This window comes from Corvus hawaiiensis, chromosome 1 (genome assembly GCF_020740725.1).
Source record: "Corvus hawaiiensis isolate bCorHaw1 chromosome 1, bCorHaw1.pri.cur, whole genome shotgun sequence".
Lineage (NCBI taxonomy): Eukaryota > Metazoa > Chordata > Aves > Passeriformes > Corvidae > Corvus > Corvus hawaiiensis.
The window spans coordinates 49,635,364-49,662,756 of NC_063213.1; the positions used below are offsets into that span (position 1 = coordinate 49,635,364).

Here is a 27,393-nt window from a genome sequence, read left to right on the forward strand (position 1 = left end):
TAATGCATTAATTTCTACCACTTATATCCTTTGGAAATAACCTGGGCTTGTGAGAAGGGAAACTGCTAATAACTTTAGCACTTTTTTCATTGGTCCCACTTGAATGGAGTGTATTACAGCATTATGCAGCTTTTGCTAAGTTGAGGGAGTTATTGCAATTTTCTCAAATAAAAACATTAAAAGTTGCAAATCAGCTTAGATAGAGTCAGTTATACTCTAGGCACTGGATCAACTTTTCATTGCAAATTTGGCATAACAGAAGACAAATATTCCAACAGACAAAATATCATTTACTCTTTAAATGCCCACAGTGGTATCCTTTCCTACTGCTAACTGCTGATTTTATTTTGCGCTCTGGTGTCAAATAGCATCTTTGGAATAGGAGAGTAAAACAACAGGAAAACTCCAGTAAATCATCATAGCCCTTAACAAATGCAGTGCTTCAGGAAGTTGAGTACCTTGAAAAAAGTCTTCATTCTTGCTTGACACTTCTCTGTTTACTTTATTCTTTTTACTGAATGGTCACGATTTAATGAGCAATTATGTAGAATATTTACTTGAACAGTAAAGTGATCTCAGTGGCTTTAGTGCAAGCATTATTCTAAGGGCTGTTCTATAAAACAAAGAGAAAGTATTTCACCTCAGGATAACGTTACATGGAGATCTTCAGTCAGCATAGCTAATTTAAAAACAGTTCCCTTACAAAATCTAACAACTTGCAAATTTATGACCAGGTCTGACAGCTCCTCTTCAGACTTGTTCACTACATGAAATTCAAATAGTGTGATAATACTAGATATTTTAGCAGATAATGTAAAAATTAACTGTAAAATAAAGGACAAAATGTATCAGTTCTATCTTCAGTAGTTCCATCTAAGGATCAGCAGGATAAGAGCAAGGAGCAGATTCATACTGTTTAGGCATCTCCTTACTATTCTAAATATAAAATTCCTTTATCCCCTTTATTTCTTCAACCATTATTTTTCTTATATTTTGTTGTCAATACAACTTTTATTACTCCAGTACAAAAAGTGAATTTGATAAAAATATGTTTTGATAATACATATTATATTGTCATGATATTTTGTGTTATCTTTTTGAAAAAAATAAATTTCTAGTAATAAAAAGAAACCATTGGACTAGTCTGGAACTGAGACATGTTTTCCTCTCACTTGATTATATTTTACAACAAAATCAAAGAACTTTTACAGCCCCTGATCTAAACAAAGAGATCCCAAAAACTTCAATAGTTACTCTGCATAAGAGTTGCGTATGAGAGTTCCAGATGCTGCACTCACCCACCTTCAGCTTATGTCTTGGGGAACCACTTAGCCAAGCAACAGGGAAAGAGCCATGCCAGTACTAAAGCTGGACCTGACATTACAAAACATATTCCTTTATTTCAGCTAAACTTGAATCATTACAGAAGGGGCACAGAAAGCAAAATCTGAGATAAGTTGCCTGAATACTCCTGACAGAATGTACCAGATACTAGAGAAACAACTCCTGAGCAAGACTTGGCACCTTTAACAGCAAGACCCTGGGCCAAGAGGACTAAAAGAGAAGTTTAACATGACATTTGCCTCACTTTCTTCTCTTTGCTTTTTGATGTTAAACTTGGTACACTTCCCATAGCATAATGCCACAGGCAAGGCAGTGTCTGTGAGCAAAGATAATATTTTTAGCAGATTAAAAGTTTTTGTTTGGAAAAACAAACTCCTTTTCTGCCATAAACCCTTTTTTGGGGGGAAGACCTTCTTCAGGGCAAAGTGATTGTGAATTCAAAAGTATACCTGTTTCTAATTATGCTAGGTGGCCTTTCATCAGTGTTGTCAATAAAGCTTGCCTTTCCTTACTAAGATATTAGGAATGTAGCTTGTACCAAAGGACTGAGAACTTCCCAGCAGCAACAAGTTCTGCCATATGCCACCAGTCATATCAAATCTTTGAAGCCCTTTTTGTTCTTAAAAGAATATAAAATCCATCACAAAGTTTATGCATGTGGGTTGAGTACATATTTCAAGATGTGTATGTGTACGTAGGTATATTATACAAATACCTTTCGAAATCATAGCACTTCATTAAGAGAGAAGATTGGCACAAAGAGCCAACATAAAGAAAAATGTGCCTGTGAAATCCTCAAAGTTGGAGTTGAAACAAATGTTTTAGTTAATGTTCATTCTCAATTCTACATCGCACCAAACAAATCTGTTTTGTAGACAGGTAAAACTTAGTTAAATATTGCTTATCTTAGCAAAAACTAATCAACAGATGAGGACAAATTGGAAAGCTATTTTGAAAAAATAGGGAAAGTGATTTGAAAAGTGCAATAAGACGGGAAAGACTCAAACTTTCCTTCCAATATTTTTTAAACACAATCTCTTTTTTTTCAATGGAAAAAAGACCATTAGTGATTACATTACTTAATACAACTATAGATAAATTACAAAGTGAGATACCTCCAAGCTCTGCTATCATCACTGATCTCAGTTGGCCAGATTCCACTCTATAGCCTTCCAGAGGAGTTGAGAGTCACCTCACTGTGAGAAACCCTCACATGCACAACAGACTCCCAGATTTAAAATCAGCTGCTAATAGATATAGATGTATATATGATTATTTTGTTGCTGACATGTTTGTTTACTAATCAGAAATGGCAACTCCTCAGTAAATAAGATTGTCATTCTGTATGACAATACAGAAAAAAATTAAAATTCTGGGTTAAAGCAGATTACAATTTACATTTCTCAAACTGTGCAGATTTAGTAGACCATTTTTTGCTGAATGTAATTGCCTGCTATATGGTTACTCCAAGACTGTAATTAGTCCAATCTGCTATCTTCATCCAGTGGTTTTTACTTTATAACTTGGGATGGCTGATTGGTTAATACATTTTAACTTTCCCCTTAGACTGTACTCTGAGGGAAAGACATAAATAATTAATTATCAAGCATCTAGTGGCTTTCAAACTCTCCTTAACAGCAAGGTTAGTAGCTAAGGATCCATCTTCTCTCCTTTGATGTCACTCTCTCCCTAATTTGAAGAGCTTGTATGAAATCACAGAAATCAGAAAATCCAATGTATTATGTGTACACAAAGTGCTAAAGATTTATAAAGGAAGAATATTTACATGTTCAACTTTACTTGTTGGGGGTATAATTTCTAATTTTTACAAACCCATTTTATTAAAACTTAGCATGAATATCTATTTTTAGTCTCTAATATGAAAGTTTCTCTTTGGACCTTATTTTTTTTTAATAGACTGTTCATTTTCCTACATACCACATATAGTATGTTATGTTCTAAAATAATATGGTGGAATGCAGAGAATTTTGTTTTGGGGAAATAATAAATTCCTTTGGCTCAGTAAAAAAGGCTTTATTCATCCCTCAGGTGCATGATCATTATCTGGGTCTATCTTGGCTTTTCTCTTAATTTAAACAAGAGCCACCTACTGTAAATCATCTTTTTTTGCTTACAGATGTGCAGAAGTAGATGTGTAGCCTCTTATATAAAAAATGTATTAAGATTTCTAAAAAAAAGTTATGGAGAGTTAATTAATTAACTCATGAATGAAAAGTAACACTAATTCTAATGTCAGACAGTTTTTATTTGCTGCTATTTCTAGTTAAGTTGTTGAAGTTGCTATGCCAAAATATTACATATGCCAAAGCGTCTTGCATTGTTAAGGGACATGTAGAATACCTTCTCAACAGCTAAATACAGATAGTTATACAATGTTTCTCAACAAAATGCCTAATTTAGTACCAGTTGAAAGTTCACCTCCCTCCCACACAAGCTCATGGAATGGTGCCACTGACCAGGAACCACACATGGAAAAAACCAGCAAGTAAATCTCTCACCTCCTCCTGCAAAACGTTTTACTAAAAATCATAATACACAGGGAAATGATACTCAAACAAGCAGACAGCCTGCTCTGTTTCTTTCCTCTCCAGTGTAACCACTGCATTAAGCCGAAAATCTTGCTAAAACTCAGTATGTCTTATTTGCAGCCAGAGGGATACTGCATTTCCAGTCCATTTGTGCATTAGCACCTGTGTAAGTGTCTTTGGGTAGACTCTTGCACTGCTCTCTGCATTCTCCCTTTCCACAGCACACCACTATGGACAGTCACTCTGTTTCTCCAGTGTTGTCCTTGGTATTCAGGGGAGCCTGTTCAGCATGCAGTGAAAATTAAAACAAAAATATGCATATCTGCCCTGAACCTCCTGAGGCAAACAACAACTTTGGTCTGTTGATCTGTAACCAAAGTCAGAGGGCAGAAGGACAAAATCCTCTGAACTAGAGTCCATTTGTGCAGTGTTTTAAATGCCACTAGGTCTCATTGACTTCTCCAGACTTTTCCCAAGGCATTTGCCATTAGCAGCAGAGATCCATAATTAATAACTGATGAAGTGATATTATATACTGAATATACTGAATAAAAGTAGATATACTGAAGAAAATTATTCAGAGCATTGCATTAGGAAACCATTTTGTGTTGTCCCATGGAAAGCAACTGATACACAGCAATGTTACAATGCACATTACTGTGCAGAGAGTTACTACATCACCCAGCCTTGCTTAACATCCCAGGCTCAGAATCAGTTTGGCCGCAATATCTTGTAAGAGGTAGTGATTTTGGAGTGCTACATATGAGATATGTCAGAGAGACCTGTCTTTCAGAAAGTATTAAATCTCTGCCATATAAGCACACATTTTGAAAGACTGAAATGGACATCCATATATTGAGACCCAACAAAATAGTCTTTAAGAAAAATTTGGCCTTCATAAACACTGATGTAATTCAGGATTAATGCCATGGAGCTGAAAAGATTGCAATAACAAAAGAGCAATATGAGATTGGATTTAGGCTTCCAAAGTCTAAAAGCTCCAATATATATTTAAAGAGAAGTAACTTACTCCAGCATTTGGAAAACGGGGCCTATTGAAAAGCATGAAACCTCTAAAATGTTATTTGAATGCCAGAAAAGTAATACTTTAAAAAGTCAAGACAAAAATGCCAAGAGGAACAGAAAGGAGTGAGCCAGAAACTCTAACATGTTCATTTCCACCCTGTCCATGAGTTGGGCAAGTGCTGCAGCTCTCCAGCCTTCTCTGGGTATTAACTGCTGGACAGTCCCTGCCCTGAGTGACACAGCTGTCATCTCACAAAACAGAAACATAGATGGGAACTGGACTTACATAAGGCTTCTAACTAGAAAAAATACCAACTCAGAAAGGTGTGTCAATGGCAATACCTACATTTAGCTGTGACTTTGTACCCGCCCAGCGGAGGGTCGTGGCCTTCCACAGCATCGAATCCTGCTGACACCAGGACAATTTCTGGATCAAACTCGTTGGCAGCTGGCATAATCACAGTCCTGTAGAATGAAAAAAACCCCAATGTGATAAAATCAAAAGAACTTCCATCTTCATGATATAAATTGTCACAATCAGAAAAAAACACAACACAATATATTTTATTTTAGTTAAATCAGCCTCCATGGTAGCTGTTCAAGTCCAAGGCTTCAATCAATTTCTTTCTATAATCACTCTTTTTTCTTGTCTATGACTGAGAAAGAAAAGGCAGGTACATGTGAAAGCCTCTAATATTACTTACACATCTGTGTCTGTTTTATCCTGCTGCCTATAAAAAGCTGCCTCTTCCAGGGAAGTGACTAATGGTTTACAGAGAACTCTCAAAGCCTGACTGGAAACCCGGACTGCTCCAGTTAGTGCGAACTTGGTGTAAATTTGAACTATAAATTTCTTTTGGGAAAATGTTTGCTTTCCAAACTTTTTTTTTTTTACTTCTTAACATTTTTAAATGTTTGTCGAGGTGGGGGGTGACTCTAGCAAAGGAAAAACATGAAATTCCCTTAATCAAATCCAGACTATGTTGTCAAGCCTTTCCAAGGTCAAGCATAACAGGAATGTGACAACCACAAACTAGTGACAGCAACCCCTGCTGGTGTCAGGAAGATAATTCAGCCCTTTACAGTCACAGATATTCCACTTTTTTAACCCCTTCCTTGACAAACTTGTGTGGATATTTTATTGCCTTGATTTTGCCCTTCTCCAATCTCAAAGCATGAAAGATGCATTGAAGGAGAAGACTAGCCCCTGTATTCTGCACTTGCAGGTGTGTTCTTTCAGGTTGACTCCAAAGGGAAGGCGTAAGGATGGCTTTTGCACTGGTTTGACAAACACTGAGCTGTGCTAAACCAGGGGGACATTGCTAACATTAAAAGGCAAATACACATATGAATGTTCCATCACAGATAAAGTAAATCAAGAAAATCCCAATTGGTCTACACTGGTCATAATGCAAAGATTAATTTTGTGCATGTGTAATGGTATTTGTTTTAGTTCAATGTTTATTAATTTATTTTATAAACACCTTAGTCCAAAGAAATCAAATTTTCTTGAAAGGTTTAGGTTTTATGTGGAAAAAAAAAGACACATTAATGATATTAACAATTCTCTAGGTTTTTCTTCAGTTTAGTTTTTGATCTTTTCATTTATAAACTTTCTTTTGTTTTTTTTTTCCTAAAAGGCAATTTTAATATTAGGAAAATATTCCTTTTACTTATGCAAACACTATTCAGATGAAGCAAAAAGTCTTTGTCAGGGCATACAGCATTTCAATGAATACAGTTTTACATTTATTAAAAAAGTATAGAGGCTGCTTAAAATTTTTTTGATGATTTTGCTGAAACTGCACCACAAATATCTGCAGGCAAAGTGATATAAGTTGAGAAATATTCCTTTTTTTAAATGTCATTAGTAGGCCTCTGCTGAAATATGGATTCCACTATTGAGCACTGCACTTCAAGAAGGACCTAGACCAACTGGAGAAATCAAAGGCAAAGAAAAAACTTCTAAAAAACATAACTTAAGTGGATGAATAATATAGGTATAATTATTTGATTTGCATGACATGGGAGCATACATGATAAAAGTCCACAAATACATAAGTTGTTGCAAGAGGAAAGAAATAACCTGTTCTTTACCCTGTGGACAGGACCTGAAGCAGCTGCAGCAGGAAACCTGTAGTTCAGACACTGGAACAAGCTTTTAAGTAGTAAAAATAAATAATAATATAAATAAATTTTTAAAGAAAATTGGAGACTGTCTATGTCTTGGAGTTTTTTATAATAGGTAAAACCACCAAAATATCCACCAAGCTTGCTACAGGTTTGACTTGACATGGTTTGGAGGCAGGAGGTCAATTACTTCTCCTCTAGGTATTTTTTCCTGTTGTTCCACGATGTAAAACTCTCTAACACACAAAGTACACATATGAATATTTACATTAGACACTACAGTGACTGAACTTTTGCAAGCTAATCTCCACAAAGTTAGGGAACAATATCAGGAATAAAGGTCTCCTATGCAACTACATCTTATCTTATGTACATACCTTCTGATACTCTAATTACAAATTCATTGTCTGAAGCAACACATACTTCCCAAACTTCCCCACGTCTGCAACACATGTGGCATGGATCCTGATTACTGATGAGGACTGTGGCTGATGCACAATCTTCATCTGTCCCCATAGCACCATACATCTTATACCCTGAAAGAAGGAGGGATCCTGTGAAGAACCCTCCCTATCTGCAGCCACTTGAGCTTTTACCCTCCTCCTCTCTGTTCACATTTCCTCCAAGTCAGGCTCTGCTTTTTATTTCTTCATGTCAAACAAAGTGGCAACACCACAGAGTACAGCACAGACTAAGCTCAAGAGTCAGAGGATGGAGTGTGTTCAGTGCAGAGAGAAGCTCTGGAAACTCAAGTTGCTAAGAAGTAACAAGCCTAACCAGCCTAACACACAAAGAAATTTTTGAGCATCTTATAATTTGGAACATTGGGAAAATCTACCACTTTTACCACATTTCAAGACCTTGCTCTAAAGTGTAAAGATGTCAGCACATTTTTTAATAACTTGGGCAAAACAATGCATTCGACCCTTAATCTCATTCACAGAAGGAGCAAAAATTGTTTAGACACAGTTTATTCAAAATTTTTGGCAAATAAGTATGTCTGACATTAAAACTGCCAGGCATACTGAGTAGGAATAGGCAAATTATTAAATACTGAAAGCAAGGTCTTTCGACAAAAAGAACCAGGAATAGGTATTAACACCAGCTTTAAGAGTGCTGAACAGGAAATAGTAGCACATTCATAAATCTCTACAGAAATGATATATAGGAATCTCAGCTAAAGAAAGGAGAACGCTGTAATGCTAATAACCGGAGGTGGCATTTAGAGCTCAGTGTTCTGTTACTGCTTTCAGTATTACCTGAATTCACATTACCAAAATAACAGCTAAGAGGGTTTTTCTGAAAGGAAGGATTTTTCCTTTTAAAAATGTACACAGTGTCTGTTGCATTTCGCCAGAAGAATAACATCCTACTTTTGCTATGATACTGTCTCACAAACTAAGATAGAACTCTGCTGCTGCTACTCGTATACAGTGTATCAGAAGAGCTAACCTGTATGGCCTGGGTTGTTCATTTCTTTTTCATCCTCCATAATATTGAGGGAAGTGGAATGTCAGAGCTCATCCGTCTTATACTGTTCTCGATTTAATACTGAAGAACTTCTAAGGATTTTTCTTTTTGAAAGATATCAAGGAAAAATAGCAAAAAAATAATGTGTTTACTGGGATAGCAAGCTTGACTCTTTTCTTAAAGTTCTCAGAGTTTCCGTGGTCCTTGTTACAGCAGTCAAGACTACTATATGGTCTTTCAAAAAGATGACAGCCACAAGTCTCAGAGACCATATAGACCTTTGGTTCCTAAATCTCTAATCCAGTATTCTACATTAATCTACAGGCATTTAGGTGGTTACTCTTTTGAATAAATGCTATGAGATCTCTGCTCAGAAAAGAGCAGCTTAATGTCTGGAAAACATCATAGCATTTTGGCTTGGAGTTTATGTAGGTAGGACATCTCTAATGTTTGTCTAGCCTTGGCAGTAACTGCTTTGTGGCACAAAACACCCACGACAATTCTTTCACAAAAATGATGGATACTTTCCTATCTTATGAGTTCTATAAGGAATGACATACACACACATTTTTAAATATAGTCTCAATTTCACCATGACATACATAAAACCTTTTGTCATTTGTCACCCCTCAGGCTTTAGCACCTTCATATGAATATCTGTCTTTAGAAAAATCACAGAATCATAGAACCATAGAATAGTTTGGGTTGGAAGGGACCTTTAAAGATCATCTAGTCCACTTCTCCTGTCATAGGCAGGGACAACAAATGTTTTGAGGTTGGCAGTTGTAAAGACAGCCTACACAAAGCAACATGAAGATCACTTCTGCCTTGTAAACAATCTTTTCCTACCTCAGGATGGTTGGACAGGCAATGACAGCTCCTGATCCTTCACTATCTCTTGGGAGCAGAGAATCATCAGACCCGGTATCTTGCACCTCTTCTATCTCATCTACATTCTGGAGGGCACAGCAAGGTGTAAAAAGGAGAAATCATCCACTGACTACCTCCTCAGGAGCTCCCATAACCATGTCACTTCCCTTCTCAGCTGCCTAAGAAGAGAATCCTCTGAATCTGATCGTAACAGAAAACAGGGTGGGTTGTTTTTTTTTGAAGCACTGGTCATACACTAATACATATTCATGTTAACCTTCCCAGATTCCTCAGACCAGCCCTATGCTCAGAAGTCAAGCTGCAGCTGGCAGGATTTGTTACGGTGCGAAGGGTCAAAACTCTGCTCACCAGAAATCCTGCAAGGGTGCACCGGCAGCCTGCATTCAGACCCTGCTAGGAACACTGATTATCTTACGCCCAGCAGGAGTAAGAAATATGATTTGGCTTCTGGCCACGGGTCACCAGACAGGTACAGACTGGGGACTGGCAGGCCATCACTTCTGTTTGAAGCCAGTCAGGCTCCAGAGCTTATCTGCAAACCAAAGTTAATGCTAGGATCCTTCTCTGACAAAATAAGCAGCTTTTGTCGGAAAAGAAATAGATTTTATTCTTCCACTATGACTCACATTCTCCTCCACTTCCTTCTCCAAAGAAAATAAAACACATAAAAGTGATATTTATTTTCTGTGATCTTGAATCATATAGAAGCATAAACATTTGGTATACCATATTCACCTAATGATGACAGCAGAGTTACAGGGGCATCTTGCCTGGCTGACTATTTCCTTCTTTTCTCATTCATTTTCATTAATAAACATGTCAAAACTTGAAAGCTTGAGCAGCTGCACCGCAGAAGTTATTTATCCACGATAAACCTTGCAGTTACAGTGGAACTGTGTCTTCCAGACCAACGTAATGCAGATTCCTCTTTCAGTGTAACGGTACTGGGAACAGAGCATGTATCTGGGAAGCTGAAAAGATTTCTTTTTGTCCAACTAAGGAGATTTCCCCAAAGAATTAATATGTTCCATTTGGGTATGCTGCTGTCCACAGAGAAGCCAAGGGATGGCTTCCAGTTGGGTGTAGTTCTAGAGAAAACATCAGGCATGTGATCCTCCCCTCCCCACCAATCTGAACATCAGATGCAAGACATTAAAGCGATTCTACCAAGGGACTCTGTTCCTTTTATTCTTCCATTCTATTTTTGTACATTCAAAGCACATGGCTAGGATGCTACCAAACATTTGTTCTCCCAGAAGAGATTGCAGAGAAGTACCCAACGCAGAAATGACTCTCCAAGCACCACCACACAGAGCTGGAAATCTCCAAAGAAAGCTAAACTTATGCAAATAGCTACAATTCCTTTGCTGTGTTGGCAATTTAAAAAGGAAACAAGTAGGAATACCAGCCCAAGACAATAATTAATGCAACTGAGAAAAGTAATCCATGCTGTTCTAAAACTGTAGATTGGAATGGCTTAGTCACATAAATTATTTGCTCTTTCCCTGAAATCCTCCAGTGTTTTGATCCAATGATCCCGAAGTACTTTGAGAACACTGAAAAATGGAAAGGCTCATATCTTCAGCTGGTATAAATCAGTATAGCTGTTTCTGATTCCATAGTCCCCATAAAGCAGGCATTTCTTTACCCACTTCACAGATGAATCAACTAAAAGCTGGTAAAAGACTTGAATAAATTACCCAGTTGACTCGTGAAAAACCTTTAGAGAAAATGCAGAAGAGTCTAAATTCCATAACTTCAACAAGTAGGAAAAAAACCCAAACAAACTACAAAAGCACTATTATTTCTTCAGTTATACCAGACTTGTATTTTGCAAGAATATAGATATATACAACGCATTAATAATATTATAGTGGGGATTTAACCACCAAAGGGAGACCCAGGCTGTTGTTGGAAAGAATGTGGGTCTGCCTACAGTTTCTCAGTTTCACATCCTGCAAATAAAATACTGTACCAAACAATCTCTGTGTTGTCCTACCTTAAAATTACACAAGTTAAAGTAAGTTGTTGAATGTTCCCTGATAAGAACAGATCAGAAAGCATGTGGAACTTACAGTATCTATTATTTTTATGTGTTGTTTGCACATATGTTTTAATGTAACACAGTATCAAGTAATGTCTATTCTCACAGAAAGCTACATAGAATTTCTGTACAACTCTCAGATAATACTTTTTTCTGCATCAATTGATTTTATAATAGTGTCTCAGACTAATATTTTTTACTTTCACGACATTTCTTTGTGCCAGTTCTGCTGTCAGCCCAAGTTCATCCAGGCCAAACTTGAGAACATTCCCCCCAAAACTCCTTGATGACTGTCATCTGACCATCAGTTTTGTCCTGGATTTATCCTCCAAGGCATACCTAAATTCTGCCAATTTTGTCTGCATTAGTTTCTAAGACATATATTTTATAGAAGTTTTATCTTTTATTTTCATATATTTTCTTTTATCCTTATAGATTTTCTTTTTATATCTTTTTAGTAATTGTGTTTCTTCTTTATTTCTTCTTTATTTCTTTGTTAAGCACAGTCAATATTCCTGTCCTTACTTTTATTTTATAGTTACCTTACTTACTTTTTGGTGATAAAAAATATATTTTTCTTTATTTCTTCAAGGGGCAAAAGGTACCATATCAATAGAAAGTCCTCAGTACTGCAAATCATGGTCATGTCACCGGGATTTGCACATGGTTTTGAACTTAATCACATGCTAAAATGTTTAAAGGGTCAAAGTCTTCCATGGATGCAGCCATGTAAAAACCATTTATAAAGCTAGCAATTTTAAGTATTATAATTGTAGAAGTATCTAAGTACCACTGAAAGAAGTTTCAGAAGCACCAACAGTTTTCTTTCTTTCTTCCTCTTTCTTTCTCTTCCTTTCTTTTTCTTTCTTTCTTTCTTTCTTTCTCTCTTTCTTTCTTTCTTTCTTTTTTCTTTCTTTCTTTCCCTTTCTTTCTTCCTTTGTTTCTTTCTTTTTCTTTCTTTTCTTTCTTTCTTTCTTTCTTTCTCTTTTCTTTCTTTCTTTCTTTCTTCCTTTCTTTCTTTCCTTTCTTTCCTGCTTGCTTGCTTGCTTGCTTGCTTTTAAAGACATTTTAAGAGCCTAAGGCCATTATTTGTGGGTTCCTTTTTAAATGAATAATTATTTTGGCATCCGTCATGTAAGTTTCCTGAATTCTATTACAGCTAGAACTGTAAGATCTTAAGCAGTCAAAAAGCATATGAAATATTGTCTAAAATATCTGCTCATCCTTCTATTTTTATTATTGAGAAAGGTGGTTTCAATGTAATTATAAGGACTCTTCAACATTTGATCTATAATATGCCTCAGTCAGTCTCTGAACTAGCATAAAAAGGACCAAAGTAAAGAAAAGTTAACAACCAGGAAAACTATGAGAAGAAGTATTACTTTGTGTTTTCCAGAATTCACTTAAAATTTAATAGCATAGTCAATTAAAATTATCCAACTTCTTGTAAAACAGACAAAAGCATATACACATGTACTATGCACATTCATGTCCATATTCAAAACTCAGTAAAAATCAAAGTTCAGTGGTAATAGGTAAAGGGATTGGCTAAAGATTATGGTAAATAAGCTTGTTCAAAAATCATGGGTATAAACATCTCTCAAATGAGTATAGGTTTAAAGAGGTTACCTTAAAAGGCAAGTTTGCAAATATAAAGGGAAAGTATGCAAATATAAAGCCTTCTATGGAAATATAGGCCAAGTTAATACCTGCAATAGCAGGATACAGAACACTTTCATGCTGAAAAGCAGAGTTAGAAAATCTGCATTTTCTATTAAATATTCCTCTGTCTTCTTAGACTCTTGTAAAAGCACTTACATGATGAAAAAAAATAATTGTTTTTCTACCTTTTAGTTATTTCAAAGATCTCAAGTAAAACTGGTTGGTAACATGCCATTCTTGTGAACAATTTATTTACTAAATTCCAGTTGTTAGCTAAAGGATTGATGTGGCTTCCAAGAGCTGCACAACCGAAGATGATATATGAGAAGGAGGAAGCCGAGGTTTAATTTGCAAAGGTAGAGTTTAAAATAAAACACAGAATAACTTAAAATAGTATCTCCAACACTGAGAAAGCAAAATGCTATAAATATGGAATCCCACCATTTTAAGCCACTTATTTTTCTATCAAAGCCATTGTAACTTGTATGGGAAATGGTACTGGCGTATGCATTCACACTGCCAAATTTTACCATCAAGTATCGTTTAAGATATCATTTTGCTTTCATGGTGTAACATGTTTCTACCAGAAAAATCAACTGAGTGCTCATTACTCTATTTTATGGAAGAAAAAAAAAGTAAATCATTAGAAGATTCTTTGTGATAAATATAATAATCACATTTGGGGGTACTTTAAGTTTTCTGTTTTAAAATTTGTATAATTGTTTAGAAAACATATTACATTCCTATCAAGGCTGAATATACTACACTATCTCCTATAACAAAGTAATTATCAGTTTTGCCTTTCTACTAAGTAATTTCTTTCAGCAGTATTTCATTATAAAAGACTTGGCCTAAAATGTTAACGTAATATAATACTACTAAAAGACTTCACTCCTCCCAGTAACCTTATTATATAGTAGTAAGATTGCTCATAAGAAAACAAAAATAAGTGCTATAGTATCAGAAATACAGAGATAAAAATTTGCCTCAATGTGTCGCATTCATAGAACTCACAAAATCAATGGTAACATGACATAGTCTCCAAGGAATTTCTTGCATCTACAAAAAAGCACATTATTTTGAGTATATTCTACATTTCAGTGTATTTTAAGGTACTTGAAATTTTTAAAATTACTTAGCCCTCTAAGAATAGCATAAGAGAAAGGAAAGCCTTGTACCTATTTTACTGACATTCCACAGGAATAGTGGAAATGGGGAAAAGAAGGAAATACTGGTGTTTTGAATAAATTAAAAGAAGAGGGCTCTAGAGAATGAGTTTGTCTCTAGGTCCAAAATCTACACTCCTTGTTTATGAAAAAAACCTTTAGAAAAGCTTTTCAGATTACACAGCAGGACATACAGCAGGAATGAATAAAATACGCTACCTAATGTTTAATTTATTGATTATACAACAGCTTAGTTTGCAATGTCAACAATCTGCTTATGTTGCCACAAATGAATATGCAAGAAGTGTAAAGTAGTTTTCAGTTCTTACAACAGTGAGATGTGGGGAAGAAGGGAAGGTAAATCTGATTTTAAAATGCCCAGAGAGATGAATTGGAGTGGTTGTCTTTTTCATGGGAGCAATAGGTTGAGTGGGCAAAAGACCCAGAGATAGCTTGGAAAAAGCACTTTTGCCACTAAATTTGCTACATTTCTGAAAAGTGCATTTTGCCCGGAAGGGGATTTTTTTTTCCTTCAAAATTAAAAGAAAAAACCATTTTCTAGAAATCCAATTATTTATCAAGGTCATAGTCATTTGCAAAACCATAATTTTCCACATGCTGTATTCATTAGCATGGTTGTAAATACAAAGTACATGAACTTGTCTTTTTTCTCAGAGGTCTTTACATATTTTCTCTTACAGATGCTTTCTTGCTCTGTCTTATATTTTCTTTCATATACTCATAACTACTTTTAAGGGTATTTTCTCTCTGGTTTTCTGGCTTATCATTAAACAGAAATTTTACAATTTTCTGGATAGAAACTGTCGTTTTAGTCTATATTGTCACTTTTCCTTTGAAGTCATGTTATTCAGAAAATTGCTCATATGACTAATATTTTTCTGATGTTCCAAATGGGATATGCAAACATATGGCATTTCCTCCTGCTTTTTGTTGAAGAGCAAGATACACTGGTGGACAAGGAACATATAGACATTTTCTTACACCCACAGCAAATTAACCAGAAGGAAGTGCCTCTGATCTTAATTGATGCTACAAGGCAGCAAGCAACAGCATCCAACACTTCAGTATTAGTAAACATGGGCATGTTTGTCTGCTTCATGCTTGGCAGAGCCTTGTCATTGGAGCTGGGGCCACTTTGGACCACCTCATTACTCTAGCATGTATTTAAACCAACCAGCCACCCTTCTTTCCAAAGATAGCCAAAAATACAGTTTCCCTCATACAACAAGGCTTATAAAGTACAAAAACTTCAAGTCTTCTCACTTTACCTAAACTGAATGCCATAATGGAACCTATACTGATATAACTTTATTGAGGATTTAGAAGAAATATTTACAGATATTGCAAGGTAACTCAGAAAAGCAATTTTCAATCCCTGCCCTTTCCTCCTTCCTCTTCCCTCTCGCAGTCACAGAAAATTCTCAGAGAGAAAGACAGGAGATATTTGTGGAACCAGCAGGAACACTCTCACTAATGCACTAATCCCAAGGTACCACACGGTGTTAGAAATTACAACTTTTTCTGGTGCTGTGTCAGCTACTGTTTGGTTAGAAATGTGATCTGGTGTTGGCTCTGTGTAGCTTGGAGGAATCCTGTCTCTTTTATATTACCCTATCCCCATTCTTGCTTTACACTCATTGCACTCAACAAAATAGAGGAAATTTGATAGACTTCGAAGACAGAGAAAATTGGATGTCAGCACTTAGACGTCAACTGAATTGAACGTGACTGGAAGGACTCAATTCACAAATAAAAGTACCAGACTTGTTCAAGGAGTATCATCAGGTAGGCCAATGCTTTAAAACGAGAAACACTCTCCTGCAAGAGGGTTACACCTATAACTTAAAGACTGAAGTCAAAGAAAGGGTTGCCGAGAACTAAGGGTCTGGGAAATATAAAGCCAAATATGATATGTTGAGGATAATGTAAATTTTTTTCTGGTTTCAGTAGTATGAAAAAAAGATAGTTTTATACTTGAAATCCAAAGGGAAGCATTTTCATCTAGAAAGAGCTTTAAATATTCAGGAATCAATGTCACAAATGAGAAGTTTAATAAAATACAAAAATAGCAAAAGAATCTGCATTAATACAATATTTGAAACAAAACCCAAGAGGATCAGAAGATACTGTATCAGGTTCAGAGAAACTCAAGTAATAATAGTACAAAAAGGATACCTATTCCATTCATGGGCACAATGAGGAAAAAAAGATAAGGGAAAAAAGGAAAAATAAAAAGCTCCAAAAAATAAGGACTGAACACAACACCACAGAGTTCAGGAATAACATGATTCCTGCGTAAATGTTTCACTTTTTTTTTTTTTTTTTTTCAAGGAAGGAATAGTGAACAGCAAAGCACTCGGAATCTCAGACTGAAAAACAAAATATGAAAATGCAGATATATTGCAATGTGATTTAATATTTTACTTAGGCTTCCATTGACTTCATGGAACCAATGTTTCTCATAATAGATTTTATTTGATGTCTGCAAAAGAATTCTACAGTCTTGTGGTCCTAGATCAATCATAACTCTTTCAGTGGTGTACATGGATGAAGCCTTTTATCTGTGCCAGGCATTTTACAGCAGAAAGGCAATCCCACTCACCCCAGGAGAGTCATATTGACACACCGCTATTCCATTTGCCAATATAATCACAAGCACCAACTGGTCATGTTGTCAGGATGCCTGAGGAACAACTGAGAAAAAGTCAAGGTGAAGTTTGGGATTTAACTGAAAAGCATTTAAAAATTACATTTTGATGTTTCTGAATTTGCCTTTCCCCAATGAACTTATGTCCTTGTCCTTCTCTTAAAAAACTGAAGTGCTCACACCTCCTTTAATAATTTTTGGATCCTCTTTGGAGTGATAAATTGGCTAGTCTCCTCAACAGCATGAAACAAAAAAGACTTTTTCTACCACGTGCTACAGCAATAAAAAAGAAAGCTGTTTCTCATTATTGGCTGGTCCATCCTCATATAGTTAGTTGTCTTGGAAACTGGTATTGATTATAATTTCAAGAAAATGTACGAATGAACTGAATCACAGAGTTCCATCTTTCAATGTCCATCTCAATTTACAGTGTTGGATCTAGCAATAAAAACATCCCTAAGCATGATTTCCAGTTCTAGATTTATTTTTGTTGCACTTCTCTCTCAGAGTGACAGTCAAAATAATGTAATAACTTAGACTGGACACATCAGTAAAATAATAGTGAAGTTTCAGAAAACATTGAAATGAATGTAAGTAAAATGTACATTCAAATCAACCTCAATTAAATATAAAATAAAATAGTTCTTCCGGGTTTGATATCTGGATGACACAATATAGAGGTATTACGTAATTCAAATTCTTCACTCAGTCCAAAAACTGGACCTCTTACTGAGGCCAAAATATATTTAATAAAACATTAATTTTCCAACTATTTCAGAGACCCCGTCAGGACTTCACAATCATTTCTCTCCTAAGGATCTGACTTTAGCCAGCTTTAGTGTACTTACTGCAATTAAGTTACCATTAATTTATTAAACACTTTTGTCATTTCCTTACTTAAAATTGCCAACAGATCTTGCAAACTGTTCAAAGGACTAGTTAAAAGCAGCACTTTTCATGCTGCTACCTTTGGATTACCAACAGTCTCCAAAACACTGAACAATAACCTTTTGGCAGTGAGTTCTCCAATTCCAGCTGCCAATCTAGATTTAAATACATGGAATTTTACACCAGCTGAGAAATTTGGAGTATTCTCATCTACTCTTCATTAAAATAACTCTTCCAACATGCAATTGCCAAACCTGTCATAGGGAGTTGAGCAATTACAGTGAGTGAATAGGAGGAAGTTTTTATCATTGCTAATACATGGGAGGTGATCCAGTAGATTTTTAAGTTGTGACCCCTCAAGAAAGGTTAGAAGACTCTTGGCACCTAAGCAAAAAGCATTTGTCAGCCTTTCAGCATGAACAGCTAAGGAACAAACTACTTATTAAAATCTGTATTTTTTGTACTGTGTTGCTGTAAGATAGTTCAGCCTTTGGAAGAAAAAAGAGAATCCTATGTTAGTATAATGTCAAGTGTATGAACATAAGGGCTGTCTATATAATCACCCAAGCTGCAGTTTTAATTTCAACACTTTCTGACTTTTTTGAATTCATAAGACCAATCAAATATTATCTAAAGTTTCATTTTTGTCTTCTCACTTATGGGATAATTCATGTCTTTTTTCCTTTTTTTTATCCAGGTCTGCACACTTGATGGACACTGTAAGTCAAGTAGTTTTGCAATGAGTTTCCTCTAAGGTAAAATAAATAATTTGTATTTTTTATATTATTTACCCAAGCTACATTTAAAAATACAGTAAAGTAGCAAAAATATCATTTTAAATTTCATGTCATGGCTGTTAAGTTGTTAACAATTTCTTTATTTTATTTTACACCTTGAATTCTAAAAAAACTGAGCTTTTAATTGGAAATCTTTAAAATTAATTCCAACCTCAAACATCAGTTGGTGCTCTGACACTGGGAATACAGGCAATCTGTCAGTCCAAGTGAAAACCCAGTCAGAAAGGAAATAGTTATCTTTGAAGAGACTTGACTGTGGAATGAGAACTGGTAAATCTTATTTGCTACAACAAAAAGGAAGCCATCTTTCCCATCACCTCGTTGCAGTGCTTTCTTCACCAAGAAAAGCAATGATCGAGATGAGGAGTATCAAAGATAAAAGAGTGCTTAAAAATAAGCTCATCCTGCCAAGGCTGATATTTTCATCTCCCTCTGGCTGTACTTCATTCTCTTTAAATTCCATAGAGTCACCACAGAAGAACCCTAGTCTGATCATGAAAAAAAAAAAGCTGTGACTGAATCGACAAATAGGAATACTCTAGCTTGTAATCTAAGATCTCCTTTTAGCAGGATTGCTAACAATTGATTAATATACCTCAAGAATGTTTAAAGAAGCTTCTGCAGTTCTAGAATACTCAGTATTTCAATAATACAAGCAGATATTGTACAGTTAAAGAGCATTTAGAATTGAAAACCACTGTTGTTTCAACAGCTACAGGGTACACATGCAACTTTCAATTTGGTTCTGTTTCTAATTGCAAATGAAGCAAAATCCTGATAAGCAGTTTCTTCAGATTTGTGCTCCCTTGAACAGTTCCTACATTCTCCTTCCATAAGTTAAAAATTCAATTTGAATTATTTTTTTTAAATTCACAATTCCAAATAATTGTAAATAATGATTTACTATTGAGGAAAAGAAGATTATTATTAGATCATGCAAATTTGAGGAAAAAAAATGATGTTCCAGCCTTGGCTTTCATTTAACTTGTTTTACATGCATTCTTGCTATTAATTCATGTTATACATGCATACTTATTATAGATTCAATTGTAGGCTCTGTACAGCTTTAAAAGGAAATATATATTAGCAAAGAATAGACCTCAAGGTATTTGAATTTTTGTTCATATAAATGTGAAATTTTTGATGTTTATTTCAATCTAATCTATGCAAGGTCACCAATACTATCAGCATATCCTGTTATAGAATCTCTGTTTCTAATTCCAGGATGAAAAGATTCACAAAGTTCTGCCTTAACCCATTTAAAATCCTGTTAAAGGTTGGGGTTTTTTTTATTCCAGAGCTGGACTGAGGCTATAAGTTTCTTTCAATGTTTTATCCAGAGTAGTTCCACTATGTCTTGTGTAAATCATTATAGTCTCGTCTCTCTCACTTCATTGGCTTTTTGGCTTCCATCTGTTTTCTCTCATCTTTTCTTCTACTCTGTCTCATCTACATTCTCTTTCTACTCTGGTTTCTCTCATCTGCTTGCTCATTACTATTAGTCCAGCCTTCTATTATCCCCTTTACTTCCCAGTTATCTCAAAGAAGAGAGAATGCATGAGACCCAAGAGCTTCATTCTGAGAGATGCTGACCACTTTAATTTCTTTTTTTGACCTGCAGACTTTAATCACTTTCCTTTTAATGTAGTTTTAAGACCGTCCTGGATGTCTTCACTGACCTAAGCATTTTACTTCTCTGAATGTTGTCTAAGGTACTTTGTGCTGTTATTCCTGGAAGCATAAATTTCTACAGGACCCATTTGTGCTTTTCATAGAAAACTGTAACTCCCTAGAGTCCTACCTGCGCACAGCTTAGCACAATATCATATTACCTACTTTACTAACTTCTTAAGGGAAACTCCAAATATTTTATTTTTGCATGTTATTGTATCTGTTGAAGAACACTCATGAAAAAAAGTTAGACATGCATTTAAAACCTTTTAGAATCTCAAGCCAAATATATACACTATTCCATCACTGAAAATGGCTTAACATGGAGGCTTAATACCCTACTGGTATCTTTGTGACAACATGAATGTCACAACTCCCTGTTCTAAAGCAGAAATCTAGCCACTGATGATCAGAGATAATCATTAATCCTTAAACTGAATTCAGTCAGAAACTTCTAGCTTGAAGCTATTTGTTTTCCTTCTTAATAAAGAAAAATTCTCCACAAATGTCCATAACAGTAGAGCAAGTTATTGATCTTCCAGAAGTGAGCATATGGTCTCACTTCCTGGGCCTTCAGCATTTCTCACATTTGTGCATTTTACCTTGCCATCTCTGAGACCCATCTGGAGACACAATGCCAAAGACACTCAGACAAGACCATCACCTCAGCATCAGGTCCATCATTTAAAGATTTTGGCATAACTCACAGAATTACTTGCACATTTCTATGTCTCAGACTTGGGAACATTGGCTGGACATTTAACTGAACTACCAACTCCAGTGAAGTCCCCTAGGCTATGTCCTTTTCCCTTGGTACAGGTTCCAGTTATAGTAAAAGGCATATCCTCCAAGTAAACATCCCTGAAGTAGGAAAACCCTGTTTATCTTAACACCTCTGCCCTTGTGCCAGCAGAAGACTGCATCAGTCAAAGCTTTCATTCCTCAAACTCTGCCTTTCTTCTCACGCCATCCAAGGGAATATTTTTGAGCACTCCCCCAAGCAGGGACAAATAGCAACGTTCTTGCTCTTCCCACTCACTACAAATCAATGCCCTGCTGTGGAGGAAATTTCTGGAAACTCCAGAGACTTCTACAACTTCCCAGAGGTTAGAAATGAGGTTTAGAGACATAGCTTGCATGTTGCCTAAATTATACAGTCTCTATCTTTTCCCTATGATTGTAAAAACTGTGAAAGGTTTGAATCAGAAACTGGAGAAAGGACCGCCCCTCTGACAGAATTTGGCTGCTTTTAATTTTAACAAATAAAAGTAGCAGTGTTATTCCATGTCATTCCATGACATACCAAACTCGTTTTTGAAGACTACAACAACGTTTAAAACTGAGATGCTTAATGTGGACCTCTGTCACAGTAAGAGCTGCTACTGAAAGATGTAACTTGTCCTTCGTGTTTTCAGAGACACTCGGTTCCAAAAGCTGGCATCTGTGCCACAGCCAAAGCAGTGTTCATCCTTCAATGAAATGCTGGAGTCATGAAGCTGAGTGATTTGGGGCTGCTCTGTTCATAAGTAGATACTTAAGACAGCATTTTTGGAAGGCAGCCACTGGAGTGTACTATATTACAGAATAAATCACACTGAAAAGATGCTCCCTGTCAAGTTGGAGATACTTTTAGAAAAGATCAGTTACAGAAACCATCACATTCATGTGACTGTTTCTACCTTTTTTAGTGACACAAGTTTATTTCACACACACTGTAAGGTCCCAGATGAGTTCCCTGAAGATTTCACACAGATCACAATACCACAGGCTCTTAAATCTAGTGGAGAGGTCTCATTTTTTATAGTACAATGAAGTACAATTAAGGCATGATCTTCCTCTGACAGGTCTGAAATGATCTCCATCCAAATTCCTTAGGGAGTGTGCTGAAATTTAGCCATTTAAAAGATCTCTAGCCAGTGTTTCAACTGCTCTGAAATCTCATAAATATTATCAGCTCTAAATTTCTGGAAAGGGTCCCTGTTGAGAGGTAGTCCCTTCAGGAGTATATAGTACAACCTGACTAAAACACAGCCTCATCCCAGGTTCTTGTTCTCAGTTATTCTGGTCTAAGTGCAGCCAAAAATCCTGTTTACAGAAGGTGCAGAAAGTGTACAACTGAAGTGGTAAACCTCCCACTTCATCAATAAACTGAAGGAGAGACCTTGCCTAGGGATATGACTACAATGCATATTGCAGCTAGATGCGAAGACATGTAGCTTCGAAATGAGTCGATGTGGATACTGAAACACTTTTGTCAGAGGGACTCAGTTTTGTACAGGCTATTTCATACTGCTAAGAAAAGGTAGTTTATGTCAGCACAGTATATTAGCCTCTATAAAGCTTCTTCCAGCCTGAAAGATTAGTTTGGGGACAGACAAGCTACTTGCAGTGTGTGTTTGTTTGTTTTGACACTGTTCAGTAAACACAGAATCAATTACCATGGGTAGTTCATGAGAATTCTTCAGACATTGCATAGGTAGCTTAAAGCTGAATTGGACATGTTTACGCCCTCTTTGCAGGTATAGAAGAATAAGCATGCTCTGAAACACTGGTATAGAATATCCCTAACCATATATGGATGAAACCATGATTAACTGAATTTTCCCTCAAGTATGTAAATAAATATTAACTAGAATAGAGATACATTTAACCAGGAACAGCATGCAAATCCAGATGCCGACAGCTAACAATATACTGTAGGAGTCTGTATGGGAGCTGAGGGTCTAAACTCCCATTGTGTTCCATGGAGGCAAAGGATTCAATTCAGTTACCTACATGAAGATATCTAGTGGCTTTTGGGAATTTGGGGAACCTTTCCTGGCCACCTACTGTCTCTTCAAAATGGTACAATCTTCCAGAGATCCTCTGCTATAGCTGTCTGCCAAAGCAGTAAACCTCAGCTCCTCCAGTGCATCTCCTGTGGCGTGACTAGTAAGGTCTTAAGAACTGAATCAAGATCCCAGTCAGCAGAGAAAGTGAAATCTAGAAAGTTATTCAGACAACCAATGTATACCCCTGGTTAAGGGTGAGCCACACAGCTGTCTCAGTTGGGCTGACCCAACTGAGCTGTATCACCCAGAGCTGCACAGTGCGAAAGCAGACACCTTGCTGACATGCAGACGCCTACAATGCAGGGATGCGGTTGGATTTCTGAATTTGATCCTGAATTTCTCTCTGTTTATATAGTAGCTTTTAGCCATAACCCAATGTGAAATGAGAAGCCAAAAATCACAATTTCTTCAACATTACTCAGTCATTCAAGCTAAAAGCTCCCACAGAGAAACCATTCTAGGAAGCCTTCCATTAACACTATTCTCCATCCAGTCTTAGGGTACTGGGGCAGAGAAGGTGTCCGGGGTAGAGAGCAGAGGAATTCAAGCTTCTTTTTTTCAAATAGAAAGTCATCTCTCTTCATGTTCAGATCAGAAAGGACACAGGGAAGTGAATCACATCTGTATAATCAAATTTTTGAAATAAGATCTGAAAATGTATGGCTCCGTTCCACATTTTCCTTTAGGGTACTAATGTAAATTATTTTTACACAGCAGGCTGAACCTTCTGTTTCCTCTCAACAGCTTGTACATTGCTACTTTTTCAGTGCAAAAGTCATAGTCTGATCTGGGCAGCTAATACTATTTTACTAACTTATTACAATAATTATCTAGAGTTTACTAAAAATAATAGTATTCACAAGCTGCATGGGCAATACAGGACTTTGCACTTTGTTAATTCCGCAATCTTTACACAACCTAAAATGCCAAAAATTGTAGTTACACAATAGATTCCATTAAAAAAAAAAATAAAGTGCTGTTAAATTTAAGTTTTGTAAATTATTAGTTCATTTTTTAAGACGTAGGATAGGACTGACTACAAATAGAAAATAATGATTCATGTCACTGTTAGAACTGAATTTCACTTCTGAAAAAAATATTTTGAGCACAATAATAAAGAGACTACAATGGAAGTATTTTAAATTTTTTTAAGATACATTGAATTTGTGTGTATTTTCCTGTGTTTTATTACAGCACTATCAAGCAGTGTAGTTATTTCAGAATACTGTACATATGAATCAAATTAAGGAAACAGAGCTATTAGGAGAAAATATGCAACTAAAAGCACTCCATTTTTCTTAATCCTAAATCTGACCTTGTTAACAAGCAGGTGCAAGACTTCACACTATAACCAAGAACAATAAAGAAGCATGCTGTCCTCATTTTTCCTCTAATTGTCCTTCTCTCCAAATCATATTAGTTCTCATTGGTTTTATGCAATATTCATCAGTGTTACCTTTTGTTCTCTTAAAGTTTATTGTAGTCATGGAAATAGGAGTAAAATCCTTTGATCTCTCACATCACACAAAAGTAATCTATGAGAATACAGCATATGCCACAGTATGAGAAATGTATCCCAGTTGAATTCCCTAGTCAAAAGAATTATGTAGCTATGGCATCCTCTGTGAAAGTTCTCTGCAGTGAATTATTCCTACTGTTGTTACTGAGTACAGCAATGAAAAGCCAAAGAGCCACATGTATATACCTCAGGTAGGTAAAGTCCTTATTAACTCTTTCTCTATTCTTTACCAGGGGAAAGATATCTGAAAGACATTTATAATTTTAGAAGCAGTTAAAGCAGCCAGCAGCCAATTAAATGTTCTTTATGGCATTTATTTTTAAGTTACCCTCTTGTTATCAAAGAGTGTAACAAACCAGGTAATGCACAACAGAACGTAGTCCTGCCAAAATGGATGTCGTGGTTGTTGCATCCAAAAGTGACTTACTGAACCCAAGTGGCTCAATTTACCTCTTCTTTACACATTCTAAAATGATACAAAGGAAGAATAATGAAAAGCAGAATCAAAATCTACTTTTAATTTTTAGAAGGAAAGCAGACGGATTTTCTACCTGAAAACATTTACAGGAGAGCAAATGGGTACATGCAAAGATGACATTTAACAGTAATTTTTTTAAGATCTGTCATTTTAAAGAGGCAGCAAAGTCACAGAATTAGTGAAAGTAGTGAAACCCAACATTTACTCTTTGCTCAGCCAGGGATTTCCTGTGTGGCCTATATAGTGTTTTAAAAATACACGACACAACATCATTACATCAGATAATGACGACTTTGTGAATATTTTTGTTAGATTTCCCTTTATTAAATTGCAGATTTAGAAGAAATTGTAAGCAAGGTGGGAATTATGAAACTGTGTAGTCCTCAGTTCACCACATAAGACAAAAAGACCCTTTTTACTAATGAGCATTGTACTACCTCAAAAACATTGTTTGAAACCTTGGAAATAAGCAATTTAAGCATCCAGAGAATTTTTTCCTGCAACAAAATGCTTCCTCAGCCACTATCCCCTGCTTGATTTACACCATCCATGTAAGCCTAACTTTACAAAGTTTGTAGGCAGATGTGCAAAGGTCAAATTAAATCACCAGCAGATTTCATAATTTTATTTCTTCTGTTGAAAAGATCATTAGGCATACGTGCCAGGTATGCACTAAATCACTAATAGATCACCTAATCTCACTTCTGCCAGTCAAAAAATCTTTTCCAATATACTATAATATTATTATACCATCATATATGCTCCTCTCAATCACATTAGCCTCCCTAAAATGTGAATGCAGCTGAAAGTACAGTCAGATAAGAATCATGATTTACAATGATGGGCTATGATTAATAGTCCAAACTACTTCTTAGGAAGCACGGTACCAAAAAGGACATTTGTGTCTTGTTTTTTTCATTATAAAAAATGAGAGCAAAAAAAAGCTTATGTTTAATAAAGATCAGAATGTTTGCCCATCTGGAAATATTGCTCATAGGAACCCTGATACTCTCCCACTATGACAGTTACACCACTGTTTCCTCACAAAACAACCTTTTGTATTAGAAGGGAAATTATTGTTTTCCAATAATTGTGATCAATTATGATGATTTGAAAAGTTATTTTCTCAGCTCAGAGAGAGATTCATTAGTGTTAATAAAATACACATCAAGATATAAGCAGATCCCTGTGATGCTGGCTATGAGTTTAACAGGTTAAAATTTCACAAAATGATGATAAAAATATTAAAACCTGCTGCTTTTCTTTAAAGCATATAACCAATTTGCCATTATACTAACATAAAACATATTAAAGTGACAGGTCATATGAAAGAGAAGGAAAACAAGAAGCCTTCAGGGTTGTTAAATATGCGTTCTTTGTGTAAAAAAATTTCAGCCACACATACATAAAATTTGTGTTTTAACAAATATACTTATATAACTTATATTTATAAATCTAAATAATATATTTAGATAATTTATAAAATAATACAAGGTGGAACTATCTCGATCTACAGAAGCCTTATTTATGAAACAGTGTTCCCTGAAGGAAAGGGCTCAATACTCTGTGGAATGTATGATTCTAATATTTATGAAGGAATCCCAGAAATTTTCAAGATTTAAGAAAAACAGAAACACTATTTCCATGAAAATAGACAAAAAAACCAAGCAAGATTTCACAAAAAATGCACAAACAAAAATCCAAAATAAAATCTCACAGCGTAGACATTAGCAGGACTGATTTTTCAGTCCTTTGCCTCCTGAACTCATTGAAAAAAAAAAGCTTCTTATCTTGATCTGAACTACAGTCCCACTAGAAACTAATTTTCATCAATATTTCTTTTATTAAGTGCTAGTGCTGGTAATATGGGATCTGGCACAAATCAGCCAATACTACACACTTTCATTAGTCTCAGGAGGCCCAATCCTGCAAACATGAATGCACACATGTAACTTTACTCTGGCTAGTAGCCTAATTGACTTAATAATGAGTTAATATGTAAATATATTCATTTAAGCAGTTAAGTTGCAGGATCAGTTCCAGGTTTCCTCACAGCAGTCTTCCCACAGACCTCAGTGGCCCCAGACTATGGATTTTGAAGCCTGAGAGACACCTTTCCTGCTACAGCAGTGTCTAGATCTGAAAACCAATTCGTGCACAGAGTTCAGTTTCTTCTTTTTCCAGCAGCACCACCAGCTGGAACAGCTAAAGAGATTAGGACCAAATTCTGAAAACAATTATCCTGAAGAGAATAATTCA

At 35.8% G+C, this 27,393-nt stretch overlaps 1 protein-coding gene across 12 annotated transcripts in view; it reads right to left on the reverse strand.

Annotated features, from left to right (window-relative positions):
* Positions 1-27,393, reverse strand: part of HDAC9 (histone deacetylase 9) — a 461,778-nt gene that overhangs the window by 55,898 nt on the left and 378,487 nt on the right. For all 12 annotated transcript variants that reach the window (XM_048304071.1, XM_048303997.1, XM_048304050.1 and 9 more), the window contains one exon: positions 5,266-5,384. In XM_048304071.1, the coding sequence (XP_048160028.1) occupies positions 5,266-5,384 (119 nt within the window). The remainder of the gene's footprint in view (positions 1-5,265; positions 5,385-27,393) is intronic.